Genomic DNA, 18,616 nt, shown 5'->3' on the forward strand with positions numbered 1-18,616 from the left:
GATATCATGGCAATTAATGGCAAAATCTTAGAAGAGATTGTGCAAGTTATGAAAACATCAACCTGCAGTCTTGACACGCTCCCCACATCATTCTTTAAAACGGTTTAGAAATGGATCTTCTAAAAGTGGTAAATGCTTCACTTCTCTCAGGGATTTTTCCTAACTCACTTAAAACTGCAGTTGTTAAACCCCTCTTAAAGAAGAGCAACCTGGATAACACCATATTGAGCAATTACAGGCCCATCTCAAATCTCCCTTTCATTGGCAAAATCATTGAAAAAGTTGTTTTTAACCAGGTTAACAAGTTCTTAAACTTCAAGGGGTGTTTGGACAATTTTCAATCTGGTTTCAGACCACATCACAGTACAGAGAGCGCCCTTATAAAGATAATCAATGACATCCGCCTAAATACAGATTCAGGCAAACTAACAGTGCTGGTACTGCTCGATCTCAGTGCCGCATTTGACACTGTCGATCACAGCATACTTCTGGATAGGCTGGAAAACTGGGTTGGGCTGTCTGGGACGGTCCTCAAATGGTTCAGATCTTACCTTGAAGGAAGAGGTTACTATGTCAGTATAGGTGACCATAGGTCGAGGTGGACACCCATGACATGTGGAGTCCCACAAGGCTCGATTCTGGCACCACTCCTGTTCAACCTTTATATGCTCCCTCTGAGCCAAATAATGAGAAAAAACCAAATCTCCTACCACAGCTATGCTGATGACACTCAGCTCTACCTAGCCTTACTGCCTAATGACTACAGCCCCATTGACACCCTCTGCCAATGCATTGATGAAATTAACAATTGGATCTGCCAAAACTTTCTTCAGTTAAACAAAGAGAAAACTGAAGTGATTGCGTTTGGGAACAGAGATGAGGTTTTCAAGGTGAATGCATACCTTGGCTCTAAGGTTCAAACAACAAAAAATAAGGTCAAGAATCTTGGTGTGACTCTGGAGTCAGATCTGAGTTTTAACAGTCATATTAAAGCAGTTAGTAAATCAGCATACTATCATCTCAAAAACATAGCAAGAATTAGATGCTTTGTTTCCAGTGAAGACTTAGAGAAACTTGTTCATGCTTTTATCAGCAGCAGAGTGGATTACTGTACTGGCCTCCTCACTGGCTTTCCAAAAAGACAGTCAGACAGTTGCAGCTCATCCAGAACGCTGCGGCCAGAATTCTGACCAGAACCAGCAAATCAGAGCACATCACACCTGTCCTCAGGTCTTTACACTGGCTCCCAGTTACATTCAGAATAGATTTTAAAGTATTATTACTGGTCTATAAATCACTAAATGGCCTAGGACCTCAATACATTACAGATATGCTCACTGAATACAAACCTAACAGATCACTCAGATCTTTGGGATCAAATAAATTAGAAATCCCAAGAGTTCAGTCAAAGCAGGGTGAATCGGCTTTCAGCTACTACGCCCCTCGCTGCTGGAATCAGCTTCCAGAAATGATCAGATGTGCTCCAACATTAGGCACGTTCAAATCAAGACTGAAAACACATCTGTTTAGCTGTGCCTTTACTGAATGAGCACTGTGCTACGTCTGACAGATCGAACTACTATGTTTTTCTCTTCTTTTTAATTCTTTTATAACACATTTTATCAGCTTTTATTTTATTTCTATTTTTACCATTTCTATTAATTGTTTTATTTCTCTTATACTTGTTTCTTTTATTCCTGTTTATGTAAAGCACTTTGAATTGCCACTGTGTATGAAATGTGCTATATAAATAAACTTGCCTTGCCTTGCCTAAGTTGTCCCAGTAGGGTTGGAAAGGGCCTTTCCGTGGCATCATGCCTACAATTTCTTTTGTGTTTTGTGCACTCTTCACAAGTTAGCGGACGGCTAATAATAGTGACTTCATCATCTGCATTAGTCATCATTTTAAGCACAGCCACTTTTATTGTTTTACGGTTTATGACGCCAGATTTCGCCCGTGTCATTATGGGACTGCGATTCTTTCCTTCAGGTCTATTTGGGCGATAGTACATATTACTCACAGGTTCAGGAGACGGATCACGAATCATAAGGTTAGGTTTCATCCTCTGAGTTCGACTACGAACATCAACAAAAGTAAAGTTATCTGTACTCTTACCCACTAAAGTGGCCGCATCGTCTTCATCACTATCACTTTTTCCTTCGAGTTTTGATTCTATCGCGGCTGCTTTAAGTGCAGCTATTGGGAGCCCAGCGGACTCACAACAGGCTTCTAGAGCGGTGGTATATTTTTTATCCAACCGGAGCATGTTTTCAAGTTTTTGAATTTGCGTTTCCATTGCGCTGCCCTGTCTTGCCCAAGTTTGTTTATCATACGCGGATGCTTCGACCTGCAGTTGTCTCAGTTCATCCGATCGTGCTTTCTCAAGTTCTTTAATACTTTGTATTGTATGCGCGCACTCTTCAAGAGCCTTATCATTCACACGGAGCAAATAAAGGATTGCCGTGGGAGCTTTACGATAATTCCCTTTCGCCTTTAGTTTTTTTCTCCGCTGATGAATACCATGCTAAAATTTGATCATTACTCCAATCCAAATCTAGTCCCTTTTCGCATAAACAAACTAGAACACTTTTAATCAGTGCTGCGATGGAGTCCATTGCCTCATTGTCTAAACTCAAACTGTTGTTTCCCTGATAATCCATGTTTGTTTACTAATCTTAGATTATACCGGATTTCTACGTCTCTGGTCTATCACTGGGTATGTCGACCCGTTCTATTTATGTGTCTATATGGGGTGTGTCTTAGCTTTCCCTCGAGACTTTCTAAGATAAAAAAACGAACTTACCAGATCATCTGAAGACAGATAGGGAGAAGATCAAACCTCATGCTCTTGTTGTGGGTTCTGAATTGTCGCGCAGAAAAGACGTCACTCGCCTCACCGGGAGATCACGTCGGGGTCACCACTTTGTAAGCCCCACCCAATGGTTCAGATGTTGAATGGTGGTTTCCACGGATGTGGGGGAAGGAATTTTGCGTGTCAGTCTTTTCTTGCGCAGCTGTAAACAGATCATTAAACGTTATTAAACATTTGTTTTATAAATCCAATTTTTACCCTTATTCTTATCTGACTCCAATTCATAATAATTACAATTTAGATTCATCTAATTCATGCTGATCACCTTATAGGTTGTGATTCGGTCTAATTTAGATTGATTAACCTAATAAATCCTTATTCTCAAGTAATGGTTCATCGTTTACCCGAAGTCGCTTAGAGTCAGTATGCTGGCCAGTTACATCTGCTCACGGACACATCCTCGCCAGTTCCGATTCTTAGCTGATAAGCTAATTTCCTTTAAGTAATAATAGGCCCCATGCTTGCTCATACATAAAGGAAGTTTGATTTAGCCCCCTAGATTATATCATACTAAGTCAGTGATTGTCAGAAATCATCAGGTCTCTAATGCTGTGCCCATGCTCCATCCATTGATCCTGAATGTATGACAAATCCTGGTCGTAGGCTGCGGAAACATCAGCCTAAACAATCTACTAGATTTAAATGATTTCAGGAGATATTAGAGTTAAACAAGAATTTTACATTTATTTGCCAGGCAGTAATTGATTAACATATCACAATCAAAACATGCAGAAGAAGTACAAAATGATTACACAACATGATCAGCATAAAACATTAAGACATTTTGTAAAATAAACAATTGTCAAAGAGTCGTCATACCTGGCAATGTAGACACACAGAGACTGTACGGGAAGTTTCATCTGATTACAGATGCTTCCCTGAGTGTTTCGCCAAATCTCCTTAAATACCCAAGATGTCATAAATTCAAGTTAATAAAAACTTCACAAAGACTTTTGTCCAGGGATTTTATCCTGGAAGCCAAATACCATCTGGGGAAGGAGACAAGACTTGACAAAAGATCTTATCCAGGATATCCTCTCTCATGAGAGAGGACAAAATTTACCCAAATCTGAGATCATCTATTTCGGTCCATGTTATTGATATAAAACTGAGATCACATTTACACTCGCACTGAGACCTTTAAAATGATACTAAGCATGACAAGTTAAACTTCACAAATACTGCAAATATACATCTTATATCATTTCACCATAGAAGCTTGAAATCTGGTCATTCCTGAGTAACCTTTTAATGACCCAGGCCGTATAACTGGGGAGGGTAAGAGGGCCTGAGGATAGGTGATGTGTCAACTGTCCAGATGGCTTTCTCGAGATCCTCTCTGAAGATTATAAAGTTTATTGTTTTACAGCATGTTAGTTCTCGTGGTCTGATCTTTAGAGAATTTCACAGCAGTTTTCAGCATTTGATATTATGGAGAAATATAACCATCCTTACAGGCACATCCTGCCAGATGTACATCTTCATAGAGACAAAGAGAAAATAATGCATACGAATGAAAGACAAACTCTTAAATCGTCAAAACTAAGGCAGATGTATCTTTGCATAATATGCCATGGTTTTCCTCATATGCTGTGTTTATTCCAACCAACCAGGTTAATTAATGTGTTGTTTTAACCCTTATAGCAGATTAAAATTATCTGTGTGTGTCTGAAATGTATGATGTCTGGTATTGAACGAAAGCTAGTGACATTTGCAATACATTGGAGTAAATGAAAAACTAGTAGCACAAACAGTATTCGTCTTGTAACCTTTGATGTGATATAGTTACAAAACTTACCACGTGAATTCTACATACAGTCTGTTAATTATGGAACCTACCTATGATGGTATGGGGCGTGGCCCTGCCCTTCATGGCAACTGCTCATTGGAAGACAGTGCCATGGGGATGGACCAAACCAGGTCACTTAAAAACAAAGAAACTTTGCTTTTTGCATTAGCTGGCTTGCACATGCTATTGCTTTCTGCCCCGTTCGCCTGCTCGGACACTGCACCGACACGCGATTGGGTCACCACGAACTCTCCATGCAAACCTCTTAAGTTTCGGGACGGCCGAAACCGCACGAACTTCCGCAAACCGACTCTCAGCAGTCCGTCACCTCGGTAACCCAGAACGACCATAGTGTTGTTTATTGCTGCGGACAAACAGCTATTACCTTATCACAGAGACCTGCTGGTGCTTCAAGCTGCGATGCGATGACAGATTTACGTCCATGATACAAATTAACTCTTGTGTAACACCCATTATTCATACATACTAATTGTCCCCAATCTAACATTTCTTCCACAATCAATCCATTACTGTCCGATTTATCACTCTCCCATTAAGTATTGAAAAAATTGAATCACCACACCATACTACTTTCTGACTAATGTTACCTCTTAATTTATCTTTACATAATTTTCCACATGGATTGTAAAAATTAATTACCTTAATCCTGCAACACCCTTCCCAAACTTCTATTGAAACCACCTCCTGATCCATCACCACCTCAATCACCTTATACCCTACACCTTGTTTTATTAAAGTAGCAACCCCTCCTCCATTACCTTGTTTTCTATCTATCCGAATAACCATATATCCTTGTAGACCAAAATCTAACTGTGGTTTAAGCCATGTTTCTTGAACACGTATAATATCTGGTTTCTTTTCTAAATTGGAAATTACTTTTTTTAATTCTTGCCTATTAGCTATTAAGCTTCTCGAATTCCACTGTAATATTAACAACAGTATTAAGGGTCACCACATACTTGCTGAGGACGAAATCTGCATCTTTAATTTCTCATTTATCAAATCCACTGAGATACCCTCAATCTGTAGATGCTTTAATTCTTATTCTGATTCTCTCAGTCCGACTTTCCGTCTGTGCTGAACAGTTCACTACTTCAGCCTTAAAAGTAATAAACGCAACATTGCTCTTGATCTCAAATCTCCCTTTTTTAGTTTCTTTATCCATTTCCGACTTCTGTTGAATGATTTCTTTGCTTTTGTTACCCACTCTTTCCAACTTTAAGGCCTCCGAGTATGACATTCCTTCTTGAAATGTCTTGAGCTGCATGTTTCCTCACTTTGCATCCTCTATATCCCGCACTGTGCTCTTCTCCACAGTTACAATATTTGGGACTAACTCCTTGACCACATTTACCATACTCATGCTCTCCTCCGCATTTAGAACATCTCTGCTTGCCTCTGCATACTGCTGCCACATGTCTAAACTTTTGGCATTTATAACATCTTAAAGGGGGAGGCACAAAAAGCCTCACAGAAAAACTCATAAATCCCAGATATACTTTACTTGGCAGTTTGTCTTCATTAAAGTCTTTCCATCATGATTCACTATCTCCCCTTTCACCATTTCTGATGTATTTAAATCTTTTCACATCAATAACTGCAGCACCAGTAAGACCTAGGGATGCCAGTGATCACTCCTTTAACCCATTTCTTTTCTTCTTGGACAGTACAAGTCACTTTCTGCAACATGATTGATTTAATTTCTACAGCCTTTTTTGTTGTCTGCTATCCTTACAGTATATTATCAGCCTGCCATCTCTCAACTTTTTAACACTTTCTACAAATCCTATCTCTTCCTTGGTTGTTTTTGATATCTCCAGTGAATTAATGATGCTAAAGGAACCAGAATCGAGTTTCATCACTACCTTAAATTCTTCTTTCCTCCTTATCAGATGCATTCCATTCTCACTATCAATCTCAGATGTAATACTCCAACTTCTGTTTCGTATCCGATTTTCTACTGTAATCCATTCATTTTTCAAATTTCCCCCTTCATCCGCGTCCGACATTTCCGAGAATGCTTCCGGAATCTAAGCTACCTTCTACCATGCACTCTCCAGTCACTGATCAGCTGTTGCCAAACCACCCAACTTCGGCCTGTGTTGTCTCAAAAAAGTGAGAACCTCATGGGCAGTCATCCATTTCATACAACTGCAGATATTTCAAAATAAAAGCCCCAAACCAAATAACAGAAATGAATTCACAAATAATACATGTAACTTATTTTCTCAACTTATTTTTCATCTTAGAAAGCATAAACAACTTGTATACATAATATACAAAGTAACAGCAAACAGTTACAAATCAGTGCAGATGTTCCATAATGTCATAACAGAAGTGCACCACAGCACACTGGATGGTCAATATTGCTTCACATATGATCAGATTTGACTGTAGTTATGAATGTAAATATTTACAGCAGAGAAATCAAGTTTAAGAACCCAATAGTGTAGACCAGGGATGGGCAAACTCGATCCTGGAGGGCCGGTGTCCCTGCATAGTTTTGCACCAACCCTAATCAAACACACCTGCTTGTAGCTTTCTAGTGATCTTGAAGACACTAATTAGGGTGTTCAGGTGTGTTTGATTAGTGTTGGAGCAAAACTCTGCAGGGACACCGGCCCTCCAGGATCAAGTTTGCCCATGCCTGGTGTAGACCGAGATATTGTGCTGATGAGGACAGCTAAAACTGAATATTAACCCTAACCCTAACCCTGGATCATTGAAGCTAAATTAACACAGAGTAAATAAACAACAGATGCAAATGTGGAGATGGATTTTCCCTGTGAAGCCATTATGGAAACATACAGACTCAACTATCGACCACATTTAAATGAACACACTTTCAAAGAAGTACAGAATCAAGGAACAACACAGAAAGACAATATGCAAAAACCTATGGATAAGGAAGTGCAGATGTTCCATAATAAGGCCTTTGTTTAGAGTAATAAACAAATATTGTGATGTGCTGAATGACGGATGAGAGCAGATATAGAATAATCACATCTGAAGCTGCAGACAGAAAGACCAGACTGTGGACAGAAACACACCACCTCTGAAGTAAGAATTACTCGCATATATATATTCATCTTACACACAAATACACTTCAGACACAATAATGTTAATGAATAATATAAAGATTATGAACCATGTTATGATGCTAAAAATTATTCAATGTCTTTCTTCCTCAGAAATGGCCCAAGTTCTAGATTTCCTCCTCCTCATTGGTGAGTGTGTTTGTAGTTTTATTTCTGGTTTATAGTTTCATTAATTTTCTGTTCTGAAAAGCATTAAAGCAAAGTGTCCCTTTCACAGCTCTCTGCTCCATATCTGAATGTGTTCAGCATCAGTATCACTTTATAAATGAGAAGAAGGAATGGGCTGATGCTCAGAGTTACTGCAGAGAGAAATACACAGATCTGGCCACTGTTGACAACATGAACGACACAAATGAGCTGATGAAGAGTGTGAATGATGGAGGTAATCAGTATGTCTGGATTGGTCTGCAGAGGAAATGGCAGTGGTCTTCAGGTGAACCTGCACTCTTTCTGAACTGGGGAAATAAACAACCAGATGGCAAAGATGAGTGTGCTTTTATGAGAAATGGTCAATGGGAAGATGGGAAATGTAGTGACCCCTGGATATTTGTCTGCTACAACAGTAAGTACTCCTAAAGTAGCAAACTTATTACAGATGTATTATTATTATTGAACTCAAAGCATAACAAGTCTTCAATAATACATGCATTTCTGATGCTTCAGTGCTTTTTTAATTAGGCGCCATTAAAAATAATAATGAAAAAACTGAAGTAAAAAAAAAAGTATGCATGTGTGTGTGTTTTTTTTTTCTTTTCTTAAAGAGAGCACAGGACTGGTGTTTGTCAATCAGGAGATGAACTGGACTAATGCTCAGAGTTACTGCAGACAGAATTACATTGATCTGGTCAGTGTGAGGAACCAGAATGAGAGTCAACAGCTGGAGAAGTTCATTATTGACAGTCAGTCATTTGGATCTGAAGTCTGGATCGGTCTGTTCAGAGACTCGTGGCAGTGGTCAGATCAGAGTAACTATTCATTCAGTTACTGGAATACTGGTGAACCAAATAATGTTGGTGGGAATGAAAATTGTACAGTAGTTCAACCGAACACTCAAGGAAGATGGATAGACATCTCTTGTGATTATCAGTATCCTTTCGTGTGTCATGAAGGTGAGCAGATCCTCCAAACACACTCAATCCATCATCAGCTCCAGATCTCTTAAAGTTGACTCTACATGTCTGACATGACAAATTCCTCCACAGTGTTTGTTCTGCATGTTGTTTTTGATCAGTCTCTCTCTGGTTTCTGCTTTGTTTTGTGTCCAGATAAACTGATTGTGATCCAGCAGAATCTGTCGTGGTCTGAAGCTCTGAGATACTGCAGACAGAATCATGTGGATCTGGTCTCGGTTCAGTCAGTGGAGATGCAGCATCGTGTGATGAACGTGGTTAAACTGGCGTCTACTGAGGCGGTGTGGTTGGGTTTACGTCACTCCTGCGCTTTGGGCATCTGGTTCTGGGTGAGTGGAGAGACCGTGTGCTATCAGAACTGGGCTCCAGGGAACGGCACATCAGAGGAGGACTGTGAGCCCACAGTGAGATCTGGAGCAGTTCAGTATGGAGGAGATCAGACCTGGATCAGCCGTCCTGAAACTGACCGACTCAACTTCATCTGCAGAAATTATTATTTGTGAAGGACCTGATGATGTTTCTGTTCAAAAGCATGAATGTTTCAAGATCTTGTATTGTTTTAAATGTTTCTATCTAGATAATCGAATCAATATTTTTCATATTAAATGTAACATTTTTATTTATTTTAAATTGCTAGTATATTATAATGTTTAAAGACTCCATGAAACTCAACTCAATTTCAGTCTTTGCTTTTAAGCAATAGTTTACCCAAAGCTTAAAAATGACCACATAATTTACCCACCGTCATGCCATCCTCAACGTATATGGCCTTTTTCTGTCAGACAAACACAGTTTAAACTAACCGATTTATCTCCAGGGGGTTAACACATGTCTTATGAAGCAGATTCACGTGTTTTTGTATCAAAGATATTTCCAATTATTCAATTATAAACTCTGATCAATGTACATTTTGCATGACTGACATATACAACAAATGATGTAAGGCAAATTCATAAATGAATTACTGGAAATAGACCTTGCAGGATCCACTTACCACATAGTTTGTTTATCACAGAAGTCAACAACAAACAAGAAAACTAGTTGGCCTGGCCTTACTGTATGATGTCACACAGTACATTATTCTTACAATCTGTCCGATGTCTTATACATCAGTCGCGCATAATGTGCATTCGGCCTCCACCGTAAGTTGTGAATTATTTGTATTAAATATTTTTGAAAACACATGAATCTGCTTCAGAAGAGGCAGGATATTGTGTGTTCACCTGAGTGAAGAAAGAATGGTTTGAGGGTGAGTACATTAAGGGCTAGTTTTCTTCTTTGGGTGATCTATAACTTTGTTACATGAAACAATCCAATGTACATGTGTTGAATTAGGAAAGAATTTAAAATTGTGGCATTAATTATATTGACTGCTTAAAAGAAAAATAAATTGACTGTTGATTTCATGGGATCTTGGTGTTCTGGTGGTGTAGGGATTTTCTTTAATCATATTGTTACAGATTACTAAGGCTGTCCCTGTGTAAAGGTGCGGTCACACTAGAATTTGAGCTTGCGAAATTTTGTTGTACGGCGCTGTGAAAAGGGACGGAATTAAACAAGATGATAAGACATTTAAAAATTAAGAGCTATTATGCCGCCTTTCCACTGCACACGACTGTCGGAGTACGCCCCCTTGTGGCAGTCGCACAGAATTTTCAGTTCTGACATGCACCATGGGAGAGAAGCTGTTCTCGCAGCGTCCGAAATAAAGGAGTGCAAAAGCAAGAGCCATTATTCTCTGCGTTCACAGTGGTTGAAAGAATGAATGATTACTATAAACTCATAGACCGCTAAAAATATTGGAGGGAAGGAGTCGCAGGAGTTCAAATATTTAAATGGATTCGCAGCTCAATTTGGATCCGAATTTTCCGCATATGGAGATGATCGGAACTCCACGCAGCTCCCAGACTACTCTCTATAGGAAACGAATGTCTTCCGATCTGACGCTTGTCGTTTGTCATGTGCAGTGGAAAGGAGGCTTTAGTCCGAATTTAAATTTTTTGTCCAGAGAGGTCATGCATTGATCCTCGATTGGTCTCACACAGTCAAGTGATGCAATTTCGCAAGTCAGAGTTCACCAAACTTGAACTTTCCAACACAGTGAACTGCAAAACCTGTCGCACTAGCTTGCGTTTCCGGTCTGACACATTTGCATGTTTATGAATGGAAGTCTATGGGGAGAAAAGTGCAGTGTGATCGCAGCTTTATGTTGGTATAACAAGTGGGACGGGGCTAAGATATTTGGGAGTTCTGCCAGACCTGTGGTACGAGCTTATTTTTCATCACCTGTGTGCCATATCGGTCTTGATTCCCACAGAGCAGCTTTTCTCAGTCCTGGGGCCTTATGTTTCAACGCTGCGTATGCACAAAAACTTTGCGTACCCCAGATTTCACGCTCACGTTTGGATTTACTCATGATGAAATGAACGTGGGAATGTGCGTTGGTCCACGCCAACTTCATGTCTGGTGTACATGCAATTCTTGTGTGTGTTTGTTTTATTTCCATTGGCAACTCCTAGAGGAAATTGTGTTAAATTGCACACTACAAAGTATCTTTGAGCCGTGCAATGCCAGCTGTATGGGAATCATCCGCATGTCTAGCAGGTATATAAGGTTTCCATACCATGCAGTTTGAAGGATAAGCATTTTATTAAGCTTTGTTAGTAAATACATAGTAAATATAGACATGAAGGCTTTTGCTTTAAAGGGTTAACTGCTATATTATGTGCACAAGTATAGAGAAATGTTGCAGGATGCTAGAGAACAACGCATCCTGTTATCGGGTGGGGGTGGATGGAGAATGCAGAAAGGTCTGATAATGACAGGACGTATGAGCTGTGTGTATGTGCTCTAAAACATCTGCTTTAGAAGGTCAACTCCCAAGAGAAGATGCACAGATACCAGAAAGAGGAACATCTGGTTGCTGAATGGTCAAACTGTCAAGACGACAGCATATAAGTCAATAGGGTTGAGGATTAGATAGTGTGTGAAAGACAGTATAAAAGCATAAAGGAGAGCCCAATAGGGCAGAGCTGAATTGATAATACACCTCTCCTGCGCAGAACTTGTACTCTCTAACTTCTTGCATTCAAAATAAAACTTCTTAATTTTCAACTCAGATCTCTGTCAATTTTTGAACATGCCATGGACCATTTGAGGCCTCCAAGTTGACCAGCCAAACATTAAAAGCGCAATTTGCAGCAGACCCAACTGCGTTAACCGCGTCAGCAAAACTCTCCCACTCTATTTTTTCTTTTGTTAGTAATTCCGGAGGACAAACTTGGAAATAACACAGTTTATCTCCGGTCTACCTCCGAAAAGAACACCTCCAGTTCACATTCTGTTCAAAGTTTCTCTTTTTGCTTGCTTTTCCGTTTGGTTTTGCCGAAGTAGAGTCATTAGCATATTCATATGGGGGAGGAGGCAGGAAGGGGTTTTGCGCTCGTGCGCTCAGTTTCACCTTAAAGCTATGGTCACACTTGACTTTTCTTCCCATAGACTTCCATTCATACGCACGCGAATGCGTCAGACCGGAAACGCTGGGTCATGCGTCAAGTTTCGCATGTTGCTGCAGTGCAAAGTTCAAGCTTGGTGAACTCTGACCTGCGAAATCGCATCACTTGACTGCGTGAGACCAATCGAGGATCAAAACTGGACCTCTCTGGACAGAAATTTAAAACATGGAGCAATCGCTTGCTTTTTTAAATGTCTAATGAGCTTGTTTAATCCCGCCCCTAATCCCGCCCCGCACATTTACAGCTTTGTCCGTACGCAATGTTTTAGTATGATTTCAACGCAAGTCTTCGTATATGAGGCCCCTGGCCCTCGTGCCATGGTGTTGCATGTTTTGCATGTTTCTCATATTCAACACAGCTGATTTACATAACCAGCTCCTTAGAAGAGCTCGAAATAATCACAAATAATCAGATCTGACAGTGTAGCTATGAATGTAAATATCAGCAGAGACATTCACTGAATGTAACCTGAGAACCCAATACGCTTATTTCACGTGGCCGCCATTTTAAAGAACCAAAGCGAGGCTGCGGTGGGAAGAAACCTGGAAGTATAGGACAAGGACTGTAAACATTGCAGTGACATGCTGTGGAGTACACACCTCCAGCTGTTGCCGAGATTTCAAAATGCAGAACTGGTGTAAACATAACTTTAATATCATTCAGTAAGTTTAATTTAGAAAATTAAAAGCAATTTAGCATCAAACAACATCACAAGCTCTGTAAGAGTAATATGCTCAAGTGTCCTCCTAGGCTTCAGATCATGGCAGCAGGTAAACACCGTGGGGACGCTTCACTGCTTCAGTCTATGTTACCCAATGAGCGATAAAACACTGTAGCACACCCTCGTGTTGTCTGTAATAGTGTTGTCCCGGTACTGAACTTTTAAAACCATCTATTTCCCGCTGAGTTAACATTGAAGCGCCGCTGAGCGCAGATGACTCGACTGATCTTCACGGCTGCTTCGCGTTCCAGTCTCCTTGTGTCTGTGTTTGCACTCAGTTTACTGCCCTTCACCCAGTGCAAACACAGATACACGGAGACGCGAGGGCGAAGCAGCCATGAAGATCAGCCGAGTCATCAAGCAGATCTCTCGGCTCGTCTGTGTTTGTACTCGGTAAACAGCGGAGGGTGAACTGATGACCTTCTCGGCCAATCACAAGCTATTCTGTTGATCACGTGAACACAATGGCAAATCAGCGCTGTTTTAAGAAAGCCATCAACAGTGCCTTAAATGTTAGCGGGAAATTTATGGTTTTTCTTTTAATTCAGTATCGTGACAAGTCTAATATAGTGAAAGAATCAGTTCATTAACTCGCGTTTGATAAATGGCGTCTAAAACGTGTGTTTGGGAAAGAAAACGCTAGCTAACTAGTGCCATTTCCCTTAACTTAGCTGAAAAAGAGCTCTGATATCCCTTTTTATTTTCACCATTCATTCAGAACGAACCTTCGGGTCACTCAGAAGGCGGTGAAATGATAAATTTGTGTCACTTTCTCTTCGCTGATAAGATATACAGCCAAGTACACAACGTTCTAATGTAACTCCCAACGATACTTCCGGGTTTCTTCCCACCGCAGCCTCGATTTCGCTTTTAAAAATGGCGGCCGCGTGAAATCAGTCTATTGTGTAGTTATGATACAACACAAAGATATTGTGCTGATGGGGACATATAAAACATATGAATATTGTGTTGTGGTGAAAATCATGCTGTTGGTCACTGTATTATTGAAGGTGAAAGCACACGGAAAGTAAATAAAAACAGATGCAAATGTTGAGTTGGATTTTCCCTGTGAAGCCATTATGGAAATGTGGCAGGAGAGATAATTGGTTGCACAGCATCATTAATTTGAGTCTTTGTTTCGGTCCTATCACCAAACGGCATTTGGGCTATAAAAAGGGGAAAACATTTGCTACCTGGAATGTCACCTGATGAGCGGCGGCGTCGTGAACGCGCTTCACTTCCAAGTGCCCTCGGCAGGTCTGGGAAGACTAATCGGGCTGAATATTGCTTTGCTTAATGTTTGCTATGATTTTGTCAAGGCTAAAGTGAGTGTAGAGGCTGGTAATGGTAAGGAAGCATTATTTCAGTTTATTGCTGTGGTTAATGCGATCGATCTGCGAACACTGTATGCCTGCTTCCTGTTTGACTGCAAACTCCGTGATATCTGCCATTAACTTCGATCGCCTTTTGGCGAGCGGTAGGTGTTCGCATGTGTTGCAAATTGTCTAATAGGAGGTCTTATATTATAATGATTTTATTTCTTTGTTTACAGGCTGGGTGGCATTCTGTAACGTGAGCTCCTGTCGGGCGCTCCGCGTTTTATTTGCGGCTGCAGTGCTGTTCTGTTTTCCTAATTTGATTTTCGTTTTCTATTTTTCTGAATTGTTTTCCTGATTTATATCCTAATTTCCAGATTTAGTAGTTTATTTTGGTTACGCAAGGATTATTTATTTAACTAATTTGTTTGTTTATCTATACATTCTTATAAAGTGATATTCTCTATTTGTGTTTATTTTGTTTTGGCTGGATTTATTTGTTTTTCTTCCTGTGATATTGATTTATTTATCCAGCTAGTTTTGATTTGAGATTTTCCCATATATTGTTGTGCCTTTTTTGTGAAGGTTTTGTATTTTCTTCATACTTAAATTTTGTTTAGTTTTATTGATTTTTGGCTTAAGATGGAACTTAGTTTGTACTTTGTTTATTGTCTATTTATTTATTTATTTTTTGATTGCAGGTTGTTGGTCTGAACTGACTTGTCTGCTTGTGACAGGGCTTGAGCTCCCAGCCAGGACGGAAGGCTAATTTAATAGGTGATTTTGCACATATAACATTGTATATTACGTTGTGTATATAGTAATAAACATGTACATACACTTGTCAATCTGTATATTTGCACTCACTACTTCTATTTTTTTTAAATATATATATATTTATGATATGTTTTTTTGTCCTGTCTCTGTAATCCTGTTGCACTGTAGAAGCTCTGTCACCAAAACAAATTCCTCGTATGTGTGAACATACCTGGCAATAAAGCTCTTTCTGATTCTGATTTAGGACTTTTTCTCACAGTGTGTGGTGATCACTGTGTGTGTGTGTGTGTGTGTGTGTGTGTGTGTGTGTGTGTGTGTGTGTGTGTGTGCCCTTTACACAGTGGAGTGCAGTGTTTTCACTTGCATGATTCCTGTGACGCTCCAGAGACAGACGAATCTTCGCTGAGGCCAGCTTCCAGCCTCCGCCACTGAGACTGCAGCTCTGCACAAGACGTTTGGCCAGCGGAGAAATTAAAATGGTCGTGCCCAACTGAGCCTGGTTTCTCTCAAGGTTTTTTTTTCTTCACTTCCGCCTTTAGTGAAGTTTTTTTTCCCTCTCCGCTGTCGCCACTGGCTTGCATGTTTCGGGATCTATAGAGCTGCGCATCGTTGGATTTGCTCTTCAGTATTTGGACTCTCAGTAGTGATTATTAAACCACACTGAACTGAGCTAAACTGAACTGAACTTAAACACTATAAACTGAACTACACTGTTCCTATTTACTGTGACCTTTTATGTGAAGCTGCTTTGACACAATCTACATTGTATAAGCGCTATACAAATAAAGGTGAATTGAATTGAAAAAAAAAAGTGCAGTCTGGCCACCTTCCTTGGCTGGTGAGCTCTGGCCCTTGGGCACAATTTAGGATTCCACGAACCATAGTGTCAATGTTGCAATGTTGATCTTAATCATGTTTTTATTCAAGACTTGTTAATAAAGAGATTATTTTTGTACCGTGCCAATTACATTACATTTCTACAGTTTATTGTAAAAAAAATTAAAAATAGCTTTACCGATTATCTTTGAATTGATACTAGCATTTCATGTATACAAAACACTTATGTTTACCTTAATTTTGTTTGGTTTTTAAAAACACTTTTGAAGGTACAGCATGGTTGGAAATGATGTAGAATAAATGTATTTCCTTATCAAGCAATATTTACCTCAATTTTTCTTAATGTGTTGATGAAAATGTAAATTTTCTCCATCTTGAGCATGTTCTCAGATGGCACTGTTAATTCTCATAAAAATCTCCTAAATAATCTTTCACACAAACTTTTTAAAGCGACATTACAGTGTTGTGGTGGAAATGACACTGATACTGTGCGCCGGCTATATTTTCTATAAAAAGATAATATTGATAATAGTCTCACATTATTAACTCTAAAATATTTAAATTATTTCACTAGTGCTTAATTAAAATACATTGACAGATACCAGATAAATATTTTAAAATGTTATTTTCATTGTTGAAGTTTGTTGAAGGCGAAACTAATAAAATGAGGAAAAATATAATAGAAAGCTAGTAAATTTTATTAAAGTAAGTTTTATTGTTAGTTTGACAAAATTATATATTTTTGTAAATATGATCAAAGGACATAAAAGTGCCCATAGTTGAAGAACTACCCTTATATAGACAGATAGGTAACTAGATAGAATAGACAGGGATAGATTGATCTGCGCGCTGCAGACACAAAAGGTAAACGCCTGCGCACTGCTTCTGCTCTCCGTACGTGCACGTGAAACAGGCGTGACTCAACTATTTGGACACACCGAAGTTGCACGCTCACACAGAGCCCAAAATGTGAGTTTGTACTTGTCGATGTCAATAAAGAAAAGAACCAATGGGCTGCAGATTATGTCACAAGGGCCGGACTGTCTGAAAAAACAAACAAACATCTTTTATGACTTTCAGAGCATCACAGATCACAGCATCGCCAATTAAGCAGAAAAACACAACAGGCTGCTGAGTGTTTTATTGGCCAATTAGATCAAAAGAACAAGGAAAAAAATGGAAACTGCCCCATCTGCCAGATGGCTAGTCTGTCCCTGCACACAAGTAATGTGCATGTAATACTAGCACAGATGAAGTTTAATGTTAACTGTCTAAAGAGCGAATTGATCTCTCTAATTTTATTAAGTTAACTGATCTCGTCAGTGCCTCATTAACTTAAACAGCGAATAATAAACGTTCCTCAGCAAACAAACCCTATTATTAAACTATAAAATGGATTTCAAATATTATATAATGTATTATCATTCATCTAACTTGAAACCATGCTCTTGTTTTTGGTTCGTTCCTGATTTGAAAATAGCTTGAGTGTTGCCGGCAAAATTCAAAAACGACTTTAGACAAATGAGATGTTAATCAGCATCAGGAACTACCAGCAGGAAATAAACACTGGACAACCCTCTGGCTCTGCCACCTGGCTGTGAGCAAACACTGACCTATTAGTGGAGATACGGCAGAAGAAAATTATAGTTCCCATTCCTGTTTATATTTAAGTAAATATATACTATGCTGCACTATCATTATTACTATTATTAAGATATTCTAAAATCAGTGACCACTTATTAAGAAAAAAAAAAAGATAGAAAAGACTTCTATTTAAAGATTGATCCTTTTGGTACATTGCCAGTATATCAATAATGTAGGATTGATCTGCCCACCTAGTAGCCATTAGTAGCTACTAATGGTGAATCTCAGTGTCAACCCTGTTGAAAAATCCATCTTAAACCAGCCTAGGCTGGTTGGCTGGTTTTAGCTTGTTGACCAGGCTGGTTTTAGAGGGGTTTTGGCCATTTCCAGGCTGGTTTCCAGCCTGGTCTTAGCTGGTCAGGCTGGAAAATGACCAGCTAAATCCAGCTAAAACCAGCTTGACCAGCCTGGTTTAAGCTAGACATAGCTGGTTTTGGCTGGTCATTTTCCAGCCTGACCAGCTAAGACCAGGCTGGAAACCAGCCTGGAAATGGCCAAAACCCCTTTAAAACCAGACTGGTCAACCAGCTAAAACCAGCCAACCAGCCTGGGCTGGTTTAAGCAGTTTTTTTAAGCAGGGAAATGTGTTCTACACTGCATTTTTTATCAGTTCACCTGTGTTTCTGCTTCACATCCTTTCACAAATCCTTTCTCGTGAGCTCATGGTATAGTAAAATTACAATTACTAAAATTAAACAACATATAAATCAGTGCTGATTTTCCATAATGTCATAACAGAAGTGCACCACAGCACACTGGACTATCAATTTTCCTTCACAGATAATCAGATTTGGCAGCTATTAATGTAAATATCAGCAAAAACAAAAACAGTTTAGGAACCCAATGGTGTGGTTACGACACAACACAGAGATATTGTGCTGATGGGGACATGTA

The 18,616-nt window shown here is 39.4% G+C and overlaps 1 protein-coding gene across 1 annotated transcript; it reads left to right on the plus strand.

Moving 5' to 3' along the window:
* The first annotated feature begins 7,877 nt into the window (after positions 1-7,877).
* Positions 7,878-10,715, plus strand: LOC130232666 (macrophage mannose receptor 1-like). The gene is made up of 3 exons (XM_056462642.1): positions 7,878-7,911; positions 8,000-8,344; positions 9,048-10,715. The coding sequence occupies exons 1-3, from the start codon at positions 7,878-7,880 to the stop codon at positions 9,413-9,415; spliced, it is 747 nt and encodes a 248-aa protein (XP_056318617.1). The 3' UTR covers positions 9,416-10,715.
* The last annotated feature ends 7,901 nt before the right edge of the window (positions 10,716-18,616 follow it).

The sequence above is a fragment of the Danio aesculapii genome, chromosome 7, assembly GCF_903798145.1.
Source record: "Danio aesculapii chromosome 7, fDanAes4.1, whole genome shotgun sequence".
NCBI classification, from domain to species: Eukaryota; Metazoa; Chordata; class Actinopteri; order Cypriniformes; family Danionidae; genus Danio; species Danio aesculapii.